The 24,210-nt window shown below is 36.8% G+C and overlaps 1 protein-coding gene across 3 annotated transcripts in view; it reads right to left on the bottom strand.

Annotated features, from left to right (window-relative positions):
* HMGCLL1 (3-hydroxy-3-methylglutaryl-CoA lyase like 1) overlaps positions 1 to 24,210 on the bottom strand; it is a 180,337-nt gene that overhangs the window by 88,919 nt on the left and 67,208 nt on the right. Inside the window, exons 4-5 of one of the 3 annotated variants that reach the window (XM_065913225.1) lie at positions 6,582 to 6,677; positions 3,628 to 3,776 (exon numbers count right to left, since the gene is read on the bottom strand). The exons of 1 other annotated variant lie outside the window; for it this stretch is intronic. In XM_065913225.1, coding sequence (XP_065769297.1) covers positions 3,628 to 3,776; positions 6,582 to 6,677 — 245 coding nt within the window. The remainder of the gene's footprint in view (positions 1 to 3,627; positions 3,777 to 6,581; positions 6,678 to 24,210) is intronic. One more of the 3 variants, XM_065913226.1, reaches the window with a different exon arrangement.

The raw sequence follows: 24,210 nt of genomic DNA, 5'->3' as shown, positions 1-24,210 counted from the left end.
AAATACACATCAAGAGACAATTCATTCAGTAAATCCACTGATAAAAAAAGAGAATGACTAAATTTATAACAGGCTTTTATTTTTCTCTTTTTAACATTTTAAAGATTTATACAGATAAGAGAAAAAAAACCTAGATGTTTTACACATACGTGAAATACACACTAGAAAATGAAGTCCAAAATTTCGACATTTCATTGCTCACTCACATACAGTCGATGAGCAGTAGTTAGCTGACTCTGCATTTAACATCGGCAATCTGGCATGGTGTCTTTCCCAATGTGTCCCAGATGTTACATAAAGTTTCAAGCATCTATAAAAAAACCTGTACATAGGCATGTGTATATGTGTATTTCCAGGAGGGGAGAAAACAAACAATAGACTTCATAACTTTAATAGAAGCTGCTATTTAGACCATATGAAAGTTTACTGTTTTACAGAAGCTTAAATGGCTTTAGTGAGCATTTATAAAATGTGTCCTGCTGCATGGCCTTTAAATCTGACAGTAGCTGGCACCATACATTTTCTGAACAATGGTCCATATTGATGCAGCTGTTGTCATAGTAACACTGGCTGGAACATCTACTTCAGGTTTGACTAGCTGAGCATGGCTTTTTCCCTAAAATGAGCGCCAATAGCCTATGCCTTTTAATAATGAGTGGTTCCAAATAGGAAAAGGAGTACGTCAAGGCTGTATATTGTCACCCTGCTTATTGAACTTATATGCAGAGTACATCATGAGAAATGCTTGACTGGAAGAAGCACAAGCTGGAATTAAGATTGCCAGGAGAAATATCAATTACCTCAGATATGCAGATGACACCACCCTTATGGCAGAAAGTGAAGAGGAACTAAAAAGCCTCTTGATGAAAGTGAAAGAGGAGAGTGAAAAAGTTGGCGTAAAGCTCAACATTCATAAAACTAAGATCATGGCATCTGGTCCCATCATTTCATGGGAAATAGATGGGGAGACAGTGAAAACACTGTCTTATTTTTTTGGGCTCCAAAATCACTGCAGATGGTGACTGCAGCCAAGAAATTAAAAGATGCTTACTCCTTGGAAGGAAAGTATGACCAACCTAGATAGCATATTAAAAAGCAGAGACATTACTTTGCCAACAAAGGTTCATCTGGTCAAGGCTATGGTTTTTCCAGTGGTCATGTATGGATGTGAGAGTTGTGGACTGTGAAGAAATCTGAGCACCGAAAAACTGATGCTTTTGAACTATGGTGTTGGAGAAGACTCTTGAGAGTCCCTTGGACTGCAAGGAGATCCAACCAGTCCATCCTAAAGGAGATCAGTCCTGGGTGTTCATTAGAAGGACTGATGCTGAAGCTGAAACTCCAATACTTTGGCCACCTCACACGAAGAGTTGACTTGTTGGAAAAGACCGTGATGCTGGGAGGGACTGGGGGCAGGAGGAGAAGGGGATGACGGAGGATGAGATGGCTGGATGGCATCACCAACTTGATGGGCATGAGTTTGAGTAAACTCCAGGAGCTGGTGATGGACAGGGAGGCCTGGTGTGCTGCGATTCATGGGGTCTCAAAGAGTTGGACACGACTGAGTGACTGAACTGAACTGAACTGAAACTTCTATATTGCCAGTTAAAATAAGACCTAATTTAAAGTCTGTAAAAGTTTGGGGGAGAAGAAGATAATTTTCAACTGCACAAGTAGTGAACTCACATCCATTCGTCGAAAGGCGTTGTTTCTAAAAGCGACTAGTATTTCAGAAAATCAAGGACTTGGGGCTCCAAAGGAAAAAAATCTACACTGGAAAACAGGCATTTGTCTATAGTATAACTATGATGTACTTTTGCTGATTTCATTTGGCTGTAGGTTAGTTCTCATGCATCTATACTTCTGTATCCATCTTATCAAATCCTGAAAAATTTCTTAGGTTGTAGCATGGTTAGAAGTTTCTTTATTGATAGGACAATATTAAATGTTTAGTATTTAGTACTAAACATTTATTAAATTTTATTTTATTTATTTTTTATATTAAATGTTATAAACATTAATACAATCAGTATTAAAGGAGATTCAGGGTTTCTATTAGCCTTATAAAGTTTGCCTATACTATTTTATAAAAACTAAAGTGATAAAATCAGTTGTCATAAAATTTGTGAACACCCATCTTTCCACATTAAAAAAAAATCTTCCCAATTGAAATATGTACCTTACTTCTTAAGGTTTTGTGTTCTTTCAACTTTTCAATGAGAATTACTTTACTCAATAGCCTATACTCCAAATATAAATGTACACTGAAACAGAAGAATAGCTTCTTCATTTTTCCCTTTTTTTTTTAAATAGAAGAAAACAAAACAATTTATGTATGTTTGAATTTAAAAACTTGCAGGACACCTCTCCTTTTTGATGGTGGTTATTTAACTTTTATATTTTTGGTTGTTATGTGATTTTTGCCTTAAAAACAAACATCCTTTATTTTCTGTCTATGGAAATAGACTATCTTGGTTTTTGAATTTTCTTGCATGTACTCCACATGTTATGTATACATGTTAGTTACAAAATAACTTTATATCTTTAAAAAGTCATGTTGGAAATTTACTAAGGAGAAAGGAAAGGAAGTTTTGAAAAGGAAGCAAACCAAAAAGTACCTAACTACAATGTAATCTAATTCTACTTGCTCTCCAAATGACCTTGATTGAATTCCAACCCATTTCTAATCGTCTCACTCCAAATTGGGTCCACTTGTTTTCTCATTGATGACAGATCTTTCTTGCCACTCTGAACCTTGCTCACCTCAATCGAGGGAAAAACAACCAGCATGGAAGCCCAGGGACAGCATTCAGCCTTCTCTTACAAACACTATACATTTTAAATTATGAAGATAATATGGCATGTTTATCATACTTCCATAATTATAAAAATAGAAAATTAGCTAATGTGTTAGAAAAAACTACTTTCTTAAGAAGTTAAAAATGAATTTATTATACATTTCACAGACACGGATCTGGGTGTAGAGCCTGTCTGCGCAAGATGCTCTCCTGCTTGCTTGAAAGAAGGCAAAAACAAAAGCAGGTTTCCTTTCTCTTCTCCTTCACCAAATATAGTTGCTTTGGAGTCACACAGAGAAGGCCCAGAAGTCAGCTGAATGGGTGGTATGATGAACCTACACCCCAGTGCAGTTCTCAGTTTTAAAGTTTGCATATGTTATTCAATTTCTATACAGTATATTCTTTGAAGAAAAAGCATGGTTCTTATAAAAAGTTAAAAATTTGGAAACCACATTAAATAACTACTTTCCAAATGCTACTATGAGTTTATACCAATCTATCCACTATAGTAGGCTGACATCCAAACAACACGGCTACATTTGGGTAATTTGGAATTAATGAAATGAGTAATAGTGTCAGCTGTGATGCTGGTCACCAAGACCTCAAATACATCATGTCCCACAGGCTAGATACACCCTCAGGATTCAGGTGATATTATTGAGGTAGTTATAGCAGTAACTATAAAATGGAGGCCCTGATCACATAAGGTGCAAATAAGATACTCTATGTATATTATTACATGTGGGAAAACAATGTCAAAATAATTCTTAAAGAGCTCTTACATCAGACATTAATGAATTAAATAGAATTTGTGGGATTTCATAATTACCCTCGTGCTGGAATATTCATGTGTCTTGCAGACTTAACAACCTCCTCGAACTTCTTCATACTTTCTTCAATAGAACAGTTAATGTTCTTCTTGCTAAAGGATTCAGAGGCAGCACCAAAAACAGATACCTCGGTTGCTCCTGCAGCAACCTGAAAAATATAATTTAAAGGCAAAAGCTAATTAGTTTCAACAATATAAGTGAGAGCAGTAGAAGCAATATTAATTACTCTGTAAAGAAATACTTATATTCTTTAGCGTTCTGCTTAGAATTTAAAATTAGATTTCTCTCTACTTGCTATATACTCTCTTTTGGCATGTAAAAATATTTTATAACAGGATAATTCCATAAACTACAACACTCATAAATCACAGAATATACAATGGTGGTATTCCAATTTAATTTTGCCTTTCCTAAAAGTTATCCTCAGAAGTATTTTAACCCAAATTGTGGAAAATACCAGCATCCCAATAAAACCTCTTAACTTCTATGGAAAACATTTCTTTTAGACCATATACTTTTAAATAGAGGATAGTAAATGCTTTCTGGTTTTCTTCTTTCCTTATAATCTATAAGAAAAAAAAATTTCCAAATTATCACTTCGATTTTGCCCCCAGTTTTCTCCCCATCTCTCAACCTCCCTTCCACTGTTTCATACTTTGACTATGACAAATAAACCCTTGTGTGTCTAATTCTTTAACCCTCTTGCCAGTTTTTGTTTGTTTTTGTTTTTTAGTAAATGTAGGTGTCTTTTTTACTTTTTATTTTTATTGATTTATTTATTTAGGCTGTGCTGCATAGCATGAGGGATCCTGGTTTCCCTTCCAGGGATTGAACCCATGCCCCCTGCAATGGAAGTGTGGAGTCCTAAGCACTGGTCCGCCAAGAAAGTCCCCTCCCCTCTAGCCAATCTTGAAATCCAAAATGTTGACCTAATCAATTATCCTTTTTGCCCACTTTGCCATCTTCCTTCCTTCCTCCAGTCTTCCCACAGACTTATTGTCAAACATCAAGCCTCTTACTTTTCCAGACGGAGTAAGTCTTTCTATCAATATATCTCTAGCACCATGCCTAGATTGCCCTTCCTCACCAATACCCTAACACCACAAGAAAACAAAAATTCTGTCAACTTTCCTCCAACACTGAAAAAAATATTGGCTTCCACTCCTCTATCCACAATAAATTCTTAATCTTTAAAATAAAAGTCTATGGATTAACAGCAATGTCCTACTCTATAACACAGAGAACTATTTTTAATATCCAATGATAAATCATAATAGAAAAGAGTATTTTAAAAGAATGTGTATATATGTATACATATATATGTATATGCATATATGTATAAGAATGTGTATAATGTATATATGTATATATATGTGTATAATGTAAAATATGTATAATATGTAATATGTATAAAAGAATGTATATATGTATAATGTATATATGTATAATATGTATAATGTATATGTATAATGGAATCATTTTGCTGTACATCAGAAATGAATACATCACCATAAATCAACTATATTTCATTATTTTTTGATATAAATTAAAATAAAATTCTATTTATTGAACACCTACTCTGATCCCATGTTGCTGTTTGTACTTTGCGCACCCTATTTCTAATCTACAAACAATCTTCTAAACTAAGCATGTACTATACCAATTTACAGATGCAAAAACTGTGGTTCAAAGAGGATAAATCTCTAGTAGGAGATCCCAAGGTCAGTAGAAGTTCTGGGGCCATGTTTTAGACCTGAGTTTGCATAACTCCCAGGCCAAGATTGTTTCTATTACTTTCTAAGCTATCCTGAGGGTGTCCTTCCATATATTTCTCAGGATAGGTACATTTCCTACTCTGTTAGGACCAGATGACAGAATATTTACAATTTCTTAAAAGATCTCTGTCTTTATTTACAATGTAATCAAAAATTGTATTAATTTTTTTAATAGAAAAGTAGTTTCACAAGATACACTAACAGGTCATACCCCAACTAGGACCCAGAACTTCAACTTCATGCAACACAGTCACAAATACAAAAGTGAAAAATGTCTGTTAAAATCAGAGATAGCTGCTGCTTAGCTTTTATAATAAAGCCATGTAAGCATACCACCTCAGGCCTCTACTTAAAGTTGCACTGATTCTTCTAGTATGAAAGTGAAAGTCACTCAGTCGTGTCCAACTCTTTTGAGACCCCACGGACTGTCCATGGAATTCTTCAGCCCAGAATACTGGAGTGGATAGCCTTTCCCTTCTCCAGGGGATTTTCCAAACCCAGGGATCGAACCCAGGTCTCCCTCATTGCAGGCGGATTCTTTACCAACTGAGGCACAAGGGAAGCCTAAGAATACTGGAGTGGGTAGCCTATCTCTTCTCCAGGAGATCTTTCTGACCCAGGAATCGAACTGGGATTTCCCGCATTGCAGGTGGATATGTATACTCACAAAAGCTTTTTGGCATATAAATTCCCAAATCACCTTGGATTTGGAGAAACAAGTGAGAAGACAATAAAGAAAGCTGTTAGTTCCAATGACAGTGGTTAGCTTCATGAAGAGGATGGGAACAACAGCAAGGCCAAAAGAGGTGACAAATACAATTATCTGCTACAGTTACATTAATAATTATAACATTGTGTTGAGAAATGTTTATTTTGCACTCCTTGTTTAAGAGGGAGGGAAGCACAAAATATACTTTCAAAAGAATCTCATTGAAATGAACAATTGTATTTCTGTGTATTACTTCTTGGATGGTTAAACTGAAAGAGCCATTTGTATGGAGCATCTGAGTCCCAACAATGCCACAAAGTCATTGATCGCCAAGTACCCTAACATGAGTATAATAGCAGTAGTGTTTATGCAGGATAACAAGGGAGTCACATTTCACACCATTTAACTTTGTAAAAATCTTTACAATAAAAAGCATAACAAGTTTAGGGAAAATTAGTAGCACACTTACAGCACGGTGAAAACCCTGAAGATTAGGAGTAAGGACAGGATATCGAATTCCTGGATATTGATGAATGCCCTTCATCACTTCAGTGTGATCTGCCATCTTGAATACATAATAAGTTATATGGAGACATGAGACTTGGAATATTCTATCGAGCATGTTCTTAGTTTTCAGGAAGGTTATAAATATACAGGAAATTACATTCTATTGATTCATGTTTGAAATAGCAAAACCATGTCAATATAGCTAATGATAAGTAGTTCTCAATGTCATAAATACATAATAACTAGATCTGGATTTTATGTATTATATAACAGGATCTGGTTAAGTGACCGATTACAGGTACTCAGGAATTCTGAACTCTCGTATTTTCACTGGACTAATCTTTATTCTCTTCCTTTCATTTTATGGCCAAGCCTCCAATACCCCTGAGAGTAGGGAGAGTTTGAAAGGCAAAGACTGTGCATTTATCTTCCATGTGGAAATTTTATGTCCAGATAATTTTCAACATGTGAAATTTTACAATGCTTAGTAAAGTGTAAATTACACATGTCCATTAGAAGAATTTAACAAGGCTGAGATCCTAGTATACTATTGGTTTTACTTACTAACAATCATAATGCTTTACATAGTTCTATCCTTGAGTTACTATTTGTTCTCGTAATGTGAACAAATATTAATAAATACAATGGAGCACACAACAGGAAGCTCATCCTATCAAGACTCTATTTTCTATATTTTCTATGAATCTATTTAAGAAAAATCAACTTTGAATTAAAATATCAAACTTGCCAGTTCACCACAAAGTCTGTAATTTAGCCTCCTAAAGCAATAACTGATGATCAAACTCCATAATCATCTTATAGAAAAATTACCATTGATGTAACCACAAGTTCTGCATACTGAAGAATAACAAATTATGGCATGAACAATAAATATAAGGAATAATGTACAAGCACCAAAAGTACACAAAATGAACATGGGGAAAGCTGTAAAAACATGTGCTAAACCAAAAGTTGTGTCTCTGGTGTGGTAATGGTTGAGAGAAGACTTATTTTTTCTCTATATACCTTGGCTTATTAAAATAAGCATGCAGTGTTTTTAATTTAAAAGCAAATAAAACAGAATTAAAGTATAAAAGCTTTTATTCACACAACTGTACATTTTTAAAGGTGAAATATTACAATATTTACTCTTATTAGTCCATTGGTCTTATTGACTCTCAGTTAAATGCCAGTAGAATTCAAATACTTTCAATGACTAATATTTGGAATCATTCAATGAAGTTTTAAATATATTCAAAATTTTAAAGTCAATATTTAAGATGTAAAAAAGCATTTCCCATTGCCTGTCATCACGCCTAGTTGACACTTAAGTTTTCATTTTCATTCAATCCAAACACGTTTAATTCTGTGTAAAACGTGATCCTTGGTCACTTATTTCTTAAAGATCACAGCTACCATCCCCCACCCCACAGCAGCACCCCACAAAGACCATCCACCACAGACACTTACAATGTATTAAAACCAAGGCTTATTTTATTGTAAGCCTATTTCACTTTAACCCAAAGGTTTGTTGAACACAACTATGTCCAAAGCCCCACCCCATGCTAGGTCATGTGGGAAATATACATACAGGAAAGTAAAGTCCTTGCACTGAGAAATGTGCAGTATAGTTGGGGAGATCAAGAAATGCACTAGGAAGAGTTCACAATTCAAAGAAATACAGCAAGTCCCCTACATACGAATCTTCAAGTTGAGAACTTACAAAGATGTGAATGTGCATCTGGTTCCGAAAAGGAATCAGAACCCGCGACGCCGAAGTCAAGCATGCGCGAAGCTGCAGCTGCCCCCATCTCCTGCGGCTGACATCCCCAGCTTTGCCGTCCCCCACCTCTCCGAACGTCAGCTGCCCTTGTATGCCCGCTGTTGCATGGCATTACTGTCCTTTTCAAGGTAAGATTAAAAATGCTTTCTTTATTTTTTGTGTTTGTTTTTTAGGGTATTATTTGTGTGACAAATACTATAAACCTATTACAGTACAATACTGTATAGGTGATGGGGTTAGGTGGGCACCTAGGCTAACTTCATCGGACTTATGAACAAACTGGGCTTAAGAATGCACTCTTGGAACATAACTCGTTTGTATGTAGGGGACCTACTGCACACTGGTTGTGAACGAGAGCACAGTTTATAAGAGTTCGGAATGGGGAAAGATTGGTAGGGCCTATAATAATCTAAAAGAGTATGTGGGATATGAACTGCAGTCCCTGCCATGACACACTATAATTTTTCCTAAATGGCCACAGCAGTGTTTCTAAACCCACATGTTCTTCTAGAACCTCACCCATCTCCATCAAGAAATGGATGCTTTTACCCTCCACTGGAACCCAGGCAAACTTGTGATTGCTTCAACCCACAGAACACAGCAGAAGTCACACCATGTGACTTCTGAGGCTAGCTTATGAACATGCACACAGCTTCCACAGGGCCTTCTCCTTTGGGGGGAGCCACCATGAGAAAGTCAGCGGATCTGAACGAGAAAAAGCAGCTTCTGCAGGGCGGTCACAGGGAGAGGCCACGCGAGAGACCCACTTAGAGGAAGTGAGCCCCCCGCCAACACCAACACGAGCCCTGAGCCCTAAACTTGTGGTTAAAGAAGCTCCAGATAATTCAGACTGAGGTCCCAGACATGGTAGGCCACAGACAACTTTGTTCTTGTAACCTGTTCAAATTCCAAAGCTAAGATTTGATGAGCATGGCAAATGTTTATTGATACCACTCAATTCACAGACAATTCATGACAAAGCCATAAAGGCGGAAACTCTGAGAATCAATAGGGTGGGGAGAGGGGGAGAGATGACTGTAGGTTACAGCGGCAGGAATACACTACCTGGCTGGAAAAATTATCAGAAAAGAATCAGGGAATAGGTTATAAATTAAGACGGGGGCAACGCATGGTGATGTATCTTGAGTTAAGCTCATGTGATTCTAAAACTTCAGTATTTACTGTGAAGACACCAGAAAGCCATGAAGAGTGGCTGCTGAATCAGCGGAGGAAGACTGGGCGAGGCGCAGCACTTTAGAAAGATTGACCTGGGAGAGGTGCGAAGGGCAATCAGAAGAAAAGAGAGGCAGTTTCCAAGTGAGGAGAAAGCAGCTTCTGACAAGCTTCACGGCAGAGACATGGCACTGGGAAGAGACCCCAGAGACAAACCGGTAAGCACCCAGAGGCTGGCAGGATCAGGGAGGCGGTTTACTTTAACATGTAATCTTCAATCTTATAGCAAACCCACTGAAATGTTGTGAAGTGATCGGCCTCCAACTAATAAAATAATATTTAAAAAACAAAAACAAACAAACAAAAAAAACAGTTACGATCTGTGCATGTTTCCACACACAGTTCCTGACCATATATTCATGAATGCAGCCTCTGTGTCTGGGGCTAGAGTGTGAGGTCTGTCTCTCTCCCCGTCTCTGTCTCTCCACGTGTCTCTCTCACATGCATGCATGCAAAATGCACTCACAAATCATCATACAATATTTTGAGCACTGATTCCTAATTTCAAGCACAAAGAAAAGTTACTGCTAGTTTTAGGACAACGTAGTGAATGCTAATTGATATTATTAACACTTGTGTCTAACTAGATGTCGTACGTTTAAACATGTATGACATATTTATATTAACGTGATAACAGGAATCAATAAAAAGTGCTTCTCTAACCAACACATAGTTAGAGAATAAAGTATGCAATGTGTTACACTATGAAGGGGACAAGACAAATGTTAATCTTCAAGAAATTTAGGTTGTATTAACATGTAAGTGATTAATTCACTCTACATGTAATTTAACAAAAGTCTTGAATCTTTATGTAGAAAATTAGGTAAGAAAACAACAACTTAATAGATATTTCAATTTGTAGAATTGGAAAATAAGCAGAGATGACAGTAACCAAATTCTGAATGTAAACCAAATTTTAGGTCATGAAAGCTAAACTTTGATAATCATTGAAGATACTTTAATGAAATTTATGATAAATTAGAATTTATTAATTAGAATTAATTTAATTAATTAGAATCCAACAAATCAGAACATTTTCCTTTATAAAAATAGTCACAATATGTTGAGGTTATTTAAGACATAATAGTATTCTCTCTAAATTTGGTCAATAAAGACAATTATGTAAAGAGCTTTAGGAAATTGTGATAGGATATAATTTTATTACAATGAATAAACTAGAGCAGGTTTCAATTAAAGGTAGAAAATCCTTGCTTTACTTTATTTTTTTACTCTTAGGGAGTTTATGTTATACTTCAATCTTGATGTTATTTTAATGTCTAAAGTTTAACTATTATTTAAACAATAATAGAACTATTCCTTTACAGTACTATTTTGACATTTTAACAAAATCTTTCTACGTCTGGTTTGAATTAGCATATTTTTAAGATTTTGCTGTGACTTTTCATTTAAGATCATAAGAATTCCCATTATTTGGTGAGTAACAGGATTTGCCATTATCTGGCCATTGTGTGGGAATCACCATACCTCTCCAGCCAACCAAACAGGCTATACCATGGTGAATTAATTTCACTGGTATCCAAATTTTGATACAGATTCAGTCCCAATATTTCTGCAACAATTTGCAAGTATCTTAAAGATATGCAAAGGGTCACATAATTAGAGTGCAATAGACATACATTTAGAGATTTATTTTACTTGCTACTAACTCTATCATGGGGTGATGACATCTGGACACTCCTTGTGTGCGTGCTCAGTCACTCAGCTGTGTCTGACTCTTTGCAATCCTATGGACTGTAGCCAACCAGGCTCCTCTGTCTCTTGAACTTTCTAGGCAAGAATACTAGAGTGGGTTGCCATTTTCTCCTCGAGGGGATCTTCCTAACCCAGGGATCAAGTTTGTGCCTCCTGTGTCTCCTGCATTGACAGACAGAATCTTTACCATTGAGCCACCTGAGAAGCCCTTCAGATACCCCACACTACACATACTTAGACATCTTACTAAGATTTTGTCATTATCTGAATACAATAATCTCTCCTAAACACCTTGAACGTGTTCTCCAGACAACAGCAACGGCTAAAGTACAGTTTGAGCATTGTTAAGTGCTCATTCAAATTTCCTGAGAGTATTGGAATTTCAAGATAATGCATATGAGTACACATTTTGCAAATAGACTATAAAATTTGTCATTGGGGAATACAGAATTTAATTTTAAAGTATCATGAAACCCTTAAAGTGAACTTTTAAAATGCCTTCCAATTTTTGAATATTGACATTTCAAAAGGTTATACACTTACAATATATTTAATATTATAGCATTAAAAATGAAGCTGAGGCAGACCATACACATATTACACTTTGGCTAGTAATGGAAGATATATGTATGCATGTGTGCTTGCTTGTGTGTGTGTGTGTGTACACATATCAAAAATAAAAAACAATACAAATACCATGTGATCTGAAGTTGTATGAAACACAAAAGGAAATATTTTTCTTTGCAACCTAAACTAGAATAATGACCAATACTTAAGCTAACCCTTATCTAGGCCAAGTGTAAGTAACTTAGGGGCCTTTTTTCAAAGGAGCAAAATATTTTTTTAAAGGAGAAAAGGTTTTTTTTTTTTTCCACTTATTTTTATTAGTTGGAGGCTAATTACTTTACAATATTGTAGTGGTTTTTGCCATACATTGGCAAGAAACAGACAAAGGATTAATCTCAAAAATAAACAAGCAACTCCTGCAGCTCAATTCCAGAAAAATAAATGACCCAATCAAAAAATGGGCCAAAAAACTAAACAGACATTTCTCCAAAGAAGAAATACAGATGGCTAACAAACACATGAAAAGATGCTCAGCATTACTCATTATCAGAGAAAGGCCTTTTTTTAAAGGAGCAAAACCTAATCACTGGTGAACTTTTTTTTCGCTTCCTAGAATAAGTACAATTACAAAATATCACACTGTAAAGTTCAGTAAGTACCAAAGCAGCATTTTCTACAAAATTTTTATGTGATAGTCTCATACACATTAATTACCCATAATACTTTTACCTTTATTAGTTTTAACTCAGTAGGAGATGAGTCATTAAGGAGACTGCAAACTTCCTAAGTGGAGTTGAGTTGTTCTGCATCTTTAAAATTATTCAGTGCATCAAGGTGGCTCTGGTGAAGATGAAGCAATTGTACTGTGTGATGGAGCAGAATTACTCAGAGTTGAAGTTAGTACTGTTTTTAAATGGCAAACATGTTTAGAGTAGAATCTAAAATTCATGTAAGAAAAAAAGGTAAGATACTCTCTCTTTACAGAATTATCTGCAAAATTATATAACTTAGCCATTTCTTGTACCACTGGGTCTTGTAACCTAAATATAAAATTCTGCTTTGTCTCCTCTCCTCTCTGCCCTGGCGGTTCAGGCAATAGGACCAAGTCAAGCATCAACAATGGTGAGCTTCAACCACTTTTCCTCCCTTCCCTCCACTCACTTGCTAAAGAGCTCAAATTATGTCCCTCCCCTGCCATCAAACAGGGCTTCCCAGGTGGCACCGTGGTAAATAATCCACCTGCCAGTGCAGGAGATGCAGGAGACACAGGTCCAATCCCTGGGACAGGAAAATCCCCTGGAGAAGGAAATGGCAACCCACTCCAGTATTCTTGCCTGGAAAATTCCATGGACAGAGAAGCCTGGCAGCCTATAGTCCATGGGGTCGCAAAGAGTCGGACATGACATTCATGCCATTTAACAAGAGCCCTGCACCTGATTCCATATCATCATGTATAAAGTAAAAGGAGGAAGGTGAGAAGAGGTAGGAAAAAGAAAATAAGATAAGCAGGAAAACCTAAGTAATTTAGAAGGTCATGAAGTGGGAGAGGGACGAGATAGGTCCAGGAGCTATATTTTGGTAGTAATATTTCATATTGGAGTACAGGTGATTTACAATGTTTTGTTAGGTTTACAGAAAAGCAATTCCATTATACATATGTTATACATATATATATATACATGTATATATATATTACATATATAATATATATATAATACATATATATATACAATATATATGTGTATATTCACTTCCAAATCTTTTTCCCATTTAGGTTATTACAAAATAATGAGTAGATTTCCCTATGCTATACAGTAAGCATAGCATTACTGTTGATTATTGATTATTTTATATATAGGAGGTGTGGATGTTAATCACAAACTCTTATTAATTTTACTCATGTGTGAACCAGGCACACTTTGTTACTTGAACAATGCTGTGTTCTCCAAGAATATTGGTGAAAATATTGTCATATATTTAATATCTATAAAATATATTATATAACATAAAATATAAAAATAAATGCCCAGTTGTTGTCATTTGGTAGCTCAGCCATATCCGACTCTGTGACCCTGTGGACTACAGTCCAGGCTCCTCTGTCCTCTACTATCTCCTGGAGTTTGCTCAAATTCACGTCCATTGAGTTGGTGATGCTACCTAACCATCTCATCCTCTGCTGCCCCTTCTCCTTTTGCCTTCAATCTTTCCCAGCATCAGAGTCTTTTCCAATGAGTCAGTTTTTTGCATCAGGTGGTCCAAGTATTGGAGTTTCAGCTTCAGTATCAGTCCTTCCAATGAATATTCAGGGTTGATTTCCTCAACGATTGACTAGTTTGATCTCCTTGCAGTCCAAAGGACTCACAAGAGTCTTCTCTAACACCACAGTTCAAAAGCATCAATTCTTTAGCACTCAGTCTTCATTATGGTCCAACATTCACATCTGTACATGACCACTGGAAAAAACCAAAGCTTTGACTAGAAGGACCTTTGTCAGCAAAGTGATGTCTCTGCTTTTTAATATGCTGTCTAAGTTTATCATAGCTTTCCTTCTAAGGAGCAAGTTTCTTTTAATTTCATGGCTGCAGTCTTAGTTTTTTGAATGCTGAATTTCAAGCCAGCTTTTTCACTCTCCTCTTTGACCCTTATCAATAATAAAAAGTCTTGATCATTGTTGCAAGGGAAAATAACATTCTTTCTTTCTTTTAATGTGGCTGTACCAGGTCTTAGTTGCAGCACGTGGCATCTAGTTCCCTGACCAGGGGTTGAACCCAGACCCCTTGCATTAGAAACGTGGAATCTTAACTATTGGACCACCAGGGAAGTCCTAAGACACTCTTCCTTAATGAGATATCATTCTTTATTTTTTCATCAGGTCAATTTACTTCACCATCCAATATTCATAATATACAACTCAAAAACTCTTAGAATATATTCTCAACAATCAGCTTGATTTCCACATCTGTTTTCCACCATAGTTCTCTCTGTGTGTATCTATCTATCTATAGTTACTCTTACCAAAGTTTGTATAATTTATACTGATTTATGTATTTCTCTCCCTGGCTAAATCCTTTCTCTATGAAGACGTCACATAAAAGGGACATTTAATAATTGGTTGTTTAATTGAACTGAAATTTCTTCTCCTTGCCCTTTATTCTAGTTTACATTCAATTTGAGTTCAATCCACTTTGAATCATGATTCTTATTCTCCACCAATTCTAATATTTTATTGTTAGTTAATAATGTTTTAATGATAAAGGGAAATATTTGCTTTATGCCAGTCTATAGGGCAGGTCTCTGTGTGTTGAGATGTATGCATTATCTCTTTAAACACTTTTTAACCATCCAATGAGAGGGACAGTTTCTGTAGAAGAAGAAGTAGACAGAGATGAAAAGGATGAGGAAAATCACCCAGTAAGTGTAGGAGATGGGATGGACCCCAAGCATGCTCTCTAATTCCTCCTGGATAAGTATATCCTCCTTATCCTCTAAATATCTTCTCGCTCCTCCTCTTAGTCATTACTAAAGTTATTCTGCATCACAATGTCAACAGAAGAGTTCCTAGAAAGATCTTACACTCATGTTGAATGGTTTTAAGAGTATGTGTTTTCATCTAACCCAGTGTCTCCTAAACTTGATTTATCATCAAAATTTTTGAGGTTCTTAAAAAAAAAAAAGATTTCTTGAACTCATCGGCACAGAATCTGTTCTGAATCTGTTCAGTTGAGGACCCAGGAATCTGTTGTTCCTAAAAATTCTCAGCAGATGTCAAGATATCAACAGTTCTGGGAATCACAGTGGTTTCATTCTCAAAGACTGCCACTTAGGCTGGCAGGAGAAGAAACCAATGCATCCAAGAGGCCCTCACTTCAATATGGGAAGCCTCACTTTATTTTTATTCAGAAGTGACTCCACATTTTGTGGATCTGAAAATACTGCAATTTGGAAGGGAAACTTTTTCAAAAATCTCTAATGTTAGTAAATTTTACTAAAACAGATGACTAGGAAATCAATCCTAAAAGAAGTCAACCCTGAATATTCATTGAATGGACTGATGCTGAAGCTGAAGCTCCAATACTTTGACCATCTGATACAAAGAGTCATCTCATTGGAAAAGACCCTAACACTGAGAAAGATTGAAGGCAGGAGGAGAAGGGGACGACAGAGGATGAGATGGTTGGATGGCATTGCAGACTCAATGGACATGAGTTTGAGCAAGCTCGGGGAGGTGGTGAAGGACAGGGAAGCCTGGCGTGCTGCCATCTGTGGGGTCATGTCACGGAGAGTCAGACACAACTGGGCAATTGAACAAAACAAAATAATATACTGAGATTCCAAATAAAGTTACACTAAGGGTGAAAAGTTTCATGATTAAAAACAAATAACATTTTGGAGACCCCCAACCTGGATGAAATTGCCTACCCCTGCTCTTAGCAATTTATCATCAAGGTAGTTAATCTATCTGAAATAAAGATTTCAGGGATTTCTTTTCCTTAACACTTGAGATCAGTTTGGTATAAACTGATTCTTATTCTTAGTGTAACAGAGAATATCTTATTCTTAGTATAACCATCATATTTCTGGGTAAATTTATTTTGTATCAAGTCTCTGCTTAATATACCATTTTATATTTTGCCAGGAAATATACTTATGGATCTATAACCCTCAATAATATGCTTTGTGGAATAATTTTTTTAGGAATATATTTGAAGGATTCCTTTTTACCCCACTATCACTCAGGACCGCATTCTGATCTTCACGAAATGAGCAGACAATATCAGAAGGTGTTCGCCTACTGTCTCCATGGGCCAGTGAGATATCGCTGATGGTAATACTTTTTCTTACACAGCAGGAGGGATGGATACAGGATGTGCCATTTCTTCAACACATGCCACAGATTACTATACAAATGTAAATAATGTGGTTTCAGACCCTATAACTCAAAACTCAATTTGAACAGTAACTCCTCTTAAAGGTAACACATTCGTAAATTCAGTAATGAGGAAAAAATGGGACTAGAGTCCTTCCTGACAACTGTGGGTGAAAACACTCTACCCAGCCATGAACAGCTTGTAGACTGGGTCCTTTAACCCTGTCTCATTCACAGACTCTTTCCACAAACCCCATATATCTTAGCCTCAGTAGCACAGAGGAAATCTTGGTCTGCTTGAAGAAGTAAGACAGTTTTAATAAATCACAGTCTTACAATAATAAACACAGGAAATCTCTGGAAAATTGAACATCTAGTTTTATTTTTTTTTCTACCCAATACCCTGTCTTGGCTGCTGCTGCTAAAATGGTCTGACACCATACTCACAAAACTTCTTAAGTCCAGAAGCCTGAAAACTAATTTGGGCTGGTGTATAATTTCCTGTTTCCTTATTTAGCATCATCTTTGTGTTCTAAGGGCCTCTGCAGCGCCCTCTAAGGAAAGGAATGCACAAGCTTCTCAAGAGTGACCAGAGCAAATAGCATAATGACCCCACACTCTTACTGTGAATGCCTGCAAGCCATTTTCATCATAATCTGTTAATGTCTACAAATATTCATTCTTAAATTATAAAATAAATCCAATCCACCCAATGGATTTGTGTGTCATAAACTGGGAGACCAATGCTCCAGACAGAGAAACCAGTCACCTTATTCATTAACATCCCCCCACCCCCCAATCCCACCTTCCACCCCCACTAGACATTTCCTAAGGCAAATATAACAAACATGCATTAGTGATTCTTTGTTCAGGTCAATGACTTTGGGGACCACCCTCCTGGTCTTCCCCTTGTCAAAACAAGTCTCAAAGTCCTCAGTATAATTTTCTTTTCATTCAACTGTGTTGTCTCTCATATATCATGCTTTTGTGTTTGTTAATAACACTGTCAACGGTGTTACTTCTCATGCATGGGTGCAGAAATGACTTTTAAAATACTGTGCCTAATTGTATTCATTCTGGATGACTGTAAATGGAGTTGCCCATCTATACTTGCACCTCCTCCTGGAAGCCCCTCTGCCCACATTGGAGAGCTGTGCTGATGAGAAGAGGGGAAGACTGGGTTTTTTGAGGGACAATATCTTACTGGCAAAAAGAAAGAGTTGTAGCAAAAGGGTTCTTAATACCCTGGCAAGCAATGCCATCAGGACAATAGCCTGTAAGATCAAACTGCAATGATCTGGCCTCATATGTATCTGAAGATCCAGTAAGCAGAAGAGAAGACAGACCTTGAAAACACTGAACAGACAACATCTTAAACACAAACTGCTTAACATATTCTGATTACTAGGTTCTAGTTTATTACAGTTCATTTACAGATATCCACTTGATTTGAGTAATTTTGTTTCCATAACCCATTTTAACTTTATAATTGGCTTATTACACAGATAATGCTATCAACCACACATTATTCAACGTCTGAGTTCAACAAAGAATTCAATGCAGATAATAGAGACATAATAAAAAGCAGTGAATGGATGAATAAATGAATAGAAAGAACCCAAGGCATAAAGAAATGAAAATACTTTGCCAAATCGTATCAGAAACAAGAGTCAGCTCTCAGACATTCTATTGGAAAATATGTATGTTGTTATTTCTAAACAGATACAGTGATGTCACTGAAAGCTCAAGAAACCTGAAACTGGAGGACTTGGGAAGAAATAATTACTCGGGGATTACTAAGAGATGTGTTTCTTATTATAATCAGTCTTGACTAAGAACAGTGATACAATTTCTTGATGGTTCCACATCATGGCAGTGCAAGGTCTGGAGTAAGTAGTATTAATTTTCTCAAGTTGTTAGCATGGATTTGCTTCAATATGTTGAAATTTCTAAGAATGGTTCATTTAGTAGTTTGAGAAGCAGACAGGAATGTGAGAGCCTAGAACCATTAAAGCAGTGTAACTGTAACCTATGCACGTTCGCCATTGTAAATGTGAAGCTGTCCAAGACGTTTATAAAACAAGCAGCGTTCTTCAAAAGAATGTCATATATTGACAATGAACAAACAGCCAAAATCCACAGACATTACAAAATATTCTATTTTTCTAAAAATATAATTCCAATTAGTCTTCAATTTGATAAACAGGATATTCAAGATAAATGAATCTGGATAAAATTTTTAAGCACACAAAAGTAAATGCCTTATATTTACTCTAGGTGAGAAACTACACGTTTATATTCCTTTTACTTTATTAAATGTGGAAGAAGTGAAATGTTAACATAGGTATGTCTCACTAACGTATAAGTTTGAAATATAAAACTTACCTACTGCTTAATATGATTTTTGGAATGTAATGCTACTTTTAGCATTCAGATTTATCTAATTTCCTATGTTCACTACATATTATTCCTGTAGAACCTTCCAGCAATTTAACCAGGCAATATTAGATTGGTGTGCATGCCATGTGTGTATTTGTGCATATCTAAAAATTAGGAGAAAATGAATTATTTTTATTTTTAAAATATAACTGGAATTATAATTCTTTATAAACATAACAACAAAATATGTCTTTTAAAGCCATAATCAATTTAAAAATAATTAGTATATGTTTCGTTTTCAGTGTTCAATGTACAAGGATCATGAATTCTTAAAAACAAGGGCTGCTGCTTGGCAGCCTTAAAACTAATGATTGAAACAGTCCACATTTAATCTTAAGACTTTAAACCTGGTTTTCACTAATGGCTGTGACTCATCCCACGAGACAGGTAACCATGACGCGCAGGAAGTGCTTGAGTTCCTTGGAGCCTGGTCCGCAGGACAGACTGCTTCTCTTAAACTGGATGTAAGTGGCTTAGTCAGGAGTCATACCAGTGGAGTTAGTTTACACTAAAACAAGATCGACAAACTAATCAAAATAATGATGAAACTACCATTAAAAAGGTAGAATTCAGTCTTTCTGTGCCAAACTGTATCTCTATTCAGCTTTTATGTAATTTTATTATATGCTAGACCTTTCAAGCTGTCGATGCATACTGATAATTCTATGAGGCCCAATTTTAAAGCAATGTTAATCGCATACAAAAATAGAATTTTCATATGTAAAAATGCCTTGAAAGTTTCTTTCTTTCATGGATTAACTTAGAGAAAATTTGACAGACTCAAATAAAAAGTGAGATAAAGTATTTGAACATTTTGGGTCCTTTTTTATAAATCTAAGAACAAAAAAAAGACAAATTGTTAGTCAAAATGTAATTGATAAGATTAAGTCATTAGAAAAGCAGTGTATGCTGAGCATAGTAAATCTTTGAGCAGAATCATAGTTTTTGTCCTCATGGAGAAAAAGCAAAAAAAAATATTGAATTGTACCTTCACTGTGAAAAAAAAGAAAATCTATCTAGTAGAATTGCAACGTTATTGCTTCTCATTGTAAGCTTTGCTTTTTGCTTTGCACGCAGAAGTGAAATTACATCTTAGGTAGAGAATAAGTTACTGCTGAATGCCAAGTAATATGTACAAAAATAACAATAAAAATTTTTCCATATTTTTTATTTTTTCCTGAGAGAGACAAAACTGTTTAAAAAAATCTGTGACTATGCTTTAGGCAATCTACATACCCTCTGAGATAACAGTGTCAAATGAGGTAACTGTAGGAAGAAACAACTTTAAAATTTTGCATTGCAGGTTAATCACTCCAGTACCAATCACTCCAGTACCACGTGAGGCAGGACAATTGTCTATTGGGAGTGAGCAGAAGTCAGGTAAATACTAGTAGCCCTGAAAGTGCTAAAATCTTTTGGAATCTGGGGGTTTCAGAATGCCTGCCTAGCCTGCTTTTCTCTCAACTCTGTTCTTTCATTATTCATAAAGAAAAGCTCATAAGAAACTAGATTAATTATTAGATCATTTTTAAAGACACAAGTGCCGCAGCTTAGAAATGTGCTCCAATGATATCCCCCTACACGTGTGTTCCTCCGCAACACCCCACCCCACTCAAGAGGTGGCATGGATCCCTCCCTTTGAAACCGAGAGCTCTTGTAGCTACATCAGCGCATACAGTATGGAAAAGTGATGCTAGAAAATTTACAGGGCTTGGCTCTAAAGGGCATACCATTTATGCTTGCCTCTTGGAACCTCTGCAACTCTAAATCGCCATGTGATAGATGCAAGGCTGCCACGCTGGGAGGAAATCCAAAGGAGCCTGTGTGGGTGAAAGGGCTCCCGTGACCCCAGAAAATGGGAACTGCGGTCTTATAAGTTTCATCCTCTCTGGGCCACAGGCAGAGGTCAGCTCCTCTGGGAAACATGGATGAGACTCACAGATGAAATTAGCCTGCCAGGACACTGTGCCTTATAAGCAGAGGACTTTGGAAGCTCTCCCCAAAAGCTCATCACACAAGCCCTGCCACTTCCCCTCTCGCCCTGGAGTGCTCTCTCTCTCTCTTTCACACACACACACACACACACACACACACACACACACACACGCACACGCAGACACAACTTCTCTGCCTAGAGCGCTCTCTCTCTCTTTCACACACACACACACACACACACACTCACACACACACACACACACGCAGACACAACTTCTCTGCTCAATTACCCCCTTCCCTGCACACACACACACACACACACACACACACACACACACGCAGACACAACTTCTCTGCTCAATTACCCCCTTCCCTGCACACACACACACACACTCACACACACACACACACACGCAGACACAACTTCTCTGCTCAATTACCCCCTTCCCTGCACACACACACACACACACACACACACACACACACACGCAGACACAACTTCTCTGCTCAATTACCCCCTTCCCTGCACACACACACACACACTCACACACACACACACACACACACGCAGACACTTCTCTGCTCAATTACCCCCTTCCCTGCACACACACACACACACACACTCACACACACACACACACACACACGCAGACACTTCTCTGCTCAATTACCCCCTTCCCTGCACACACACACACACACACACTCACACACACACACACACACACACGCAGACACAACTTCTCTGCTCAATTACCCCCTTCCCTGCACACACACACACACACACACACACACACACAGAGGCAGACACAACTTCTCTGCTCAATTACCCCCTTCCCTGCACACACACACACACACACACAGGCAGACACAACTTCTCTGCTCAATTACCCCCTTCCCTGCACACACACACACACACACACACACACAGAGGCAGACACAACTTCTCTGCTCAATTACCCCTTTCCCTGCCTCTTCCCCACACAACCATCTCCCTCAGAAAAAGCAGAGCAAGGAAAAGCAGCCAGGGGGCGCTCAGGAGCAGAAGTTACAACCATCCGCTTCTCATCCAAGTGTATCTAAACTTCAGCCCAGTCAAGTGCGTTTTCATTCCTAACAAAGAATTAATTGTCTCACACACTAAAAGGAGGACAGGGAAAAGTTTACACATTCCTTCTTGCTTACACTGTGTTTGGGCCATGTTTTTAAGTGCTAGACTGATTTGTAAATAATTGTTACAGCCTTTTATGTGTATTTCTTTCTACTTTTATAGAGAAAAGCTATTTCTGCCCCTTACTGACCCACCTATTCCAACAGTTAAAAATTAATTAAACAGGGAACAAATATTTATAACTGAGACTTTGCATGTGACAGATATAAACATACCGTGTCTTGTACCTTTCAGGCATTCTTACTCTTAAATAAATGGTATTCACTCATGTGAATGAGCATGTTTAAAACCAAATGGCTACATTAAAGATAATGGAAAACTCAAGTTCATTTTCAAAAATTATTGCATTTATAATGATTTAAATAGCTCATTACTGAGAGTTCCATTCCAAAGTTTCAGTAAACCCATAGAGTTTTATAAACACATTTTTTTTTCTACTGTTACCGCTGTTCACTCTATTGAAGTAAGGAGCTATGTGGACTCATTTCAAATGTCCTTAGATTATATGTCACTCTAAGGAAACCCTTTTTCCAGATAAGTTGTAAAGAACATGTATTTTTTAATGGCAGGTATTTTATCATCTCTGGCCATTTAGATTATAGGTGTGGGATCCTGTTTTATATGGCAGCCTGCTACCGTGGAACTTTTCTTTCAGCTGCTTTAGTTAGAAGAGCTGCTGCCAAACAAAACAGTAGGAGGGAAGCTGTAAAAACGCTTTAAAATGCTAAAAAAAGAAATAAGTGAGCAAGCAGCAATCTAAACATAAACCAGAGGACTCTTCCCATGACCCACGTTTAAGGGAAAGAAATAGAAGAAGATGCAGAGAATTAACAGTATAGCAATTTCAAGCCACATTCAAGATCTTTAGAAGAGTTAGAAATTATTCAGACAATTACAAGTAAGCTGGTACACTAAAATCTTCCTGACACAAATCTCAGACATTCTTTTGAGTGAGACAGGCCTGGTGTCATGATATTTTCTCAAAAAATTGAGAAGTTACAGAACCTGGGGAAAAAAATAATATATAGGTAGATGTATAACTGAATCCCTATGCTATACACCTGAAACCAACATAACACTGTAAATCAACTATACATCAATAAAAATAAATTGCTTTCAAAAAATGAGAGGCTATAATACTTCAAATTATCATTATAGGTTATTTCTCTTGATTTAAGGCCTTTTATATTAACATCAGAACAATGAAATCTACAGAGTTACATGATGAAATAACCTCCAACAACAAGAATAGAAATGTCAATGCAGGAGACATAAGAGACATGGGTTCGATTCCTGGGTCAGGAAGATTCCCTGGAGGAGGGCACAGCAACCCACTCCAGTACTCTTGCCTGAAGAATCCCATGGACAGAGGAGCCTGGTGGGCTAAGGTCCATGGGATCACAAAGAGTTGGACATGACTGAAGCAACTCAGCATGCACGCGCGCACACACACACACACACACACACACACCACCAACTACAATAATAGAAAAGTCTACATCACGCAAACTTAGTAAAATCTAGAATCCAAACATGACTATGGGAAATCAAATTGCCAAAATGGGATGGTCTCCGTCCTGCCCTTTGAAAAACTCTTGATGTGTAGTAATAAGTAACCAGTATAACTCTGAAAGTTCAATCTGATATTATCTTTGATCCAGGCACACTGTTCTTTTACAAATAGTCAGATTTATTTAATAAAAACACTTCTTTTTTTGGTTTTGTTTTCTTTTTTCTTTTTTTTTTTGGTTTGGAATGTATGTAACCAGATGAGTATTAAAAGTAAAATATATAGCATATTTTTTTAATATTTGAAGTATGAGTATCTTCACTTTTTCAGAGTGGGGTCCAATCCAATATTTAAACTAAACACATTGCTTCAATAT

This window comes from Muntiacus reevesi, chromosome 20, assembly GCF_963930625.1.
Source record: "Muntiacus reevesi chromosome 20, mMunRee1.1, whole genome shotgun sequence".
Taxonomy (NCBI): Eukaryota; Metazoa; Chordata; class Mammalia; order Artiodactyla; family Cervidae; genus Muntiacus; species Muntiacus reevesi.
Note: the sequence above shows the minus strand (reverse complement) of the source record. Positions and strands in the feature narration are given on the sequence as shown.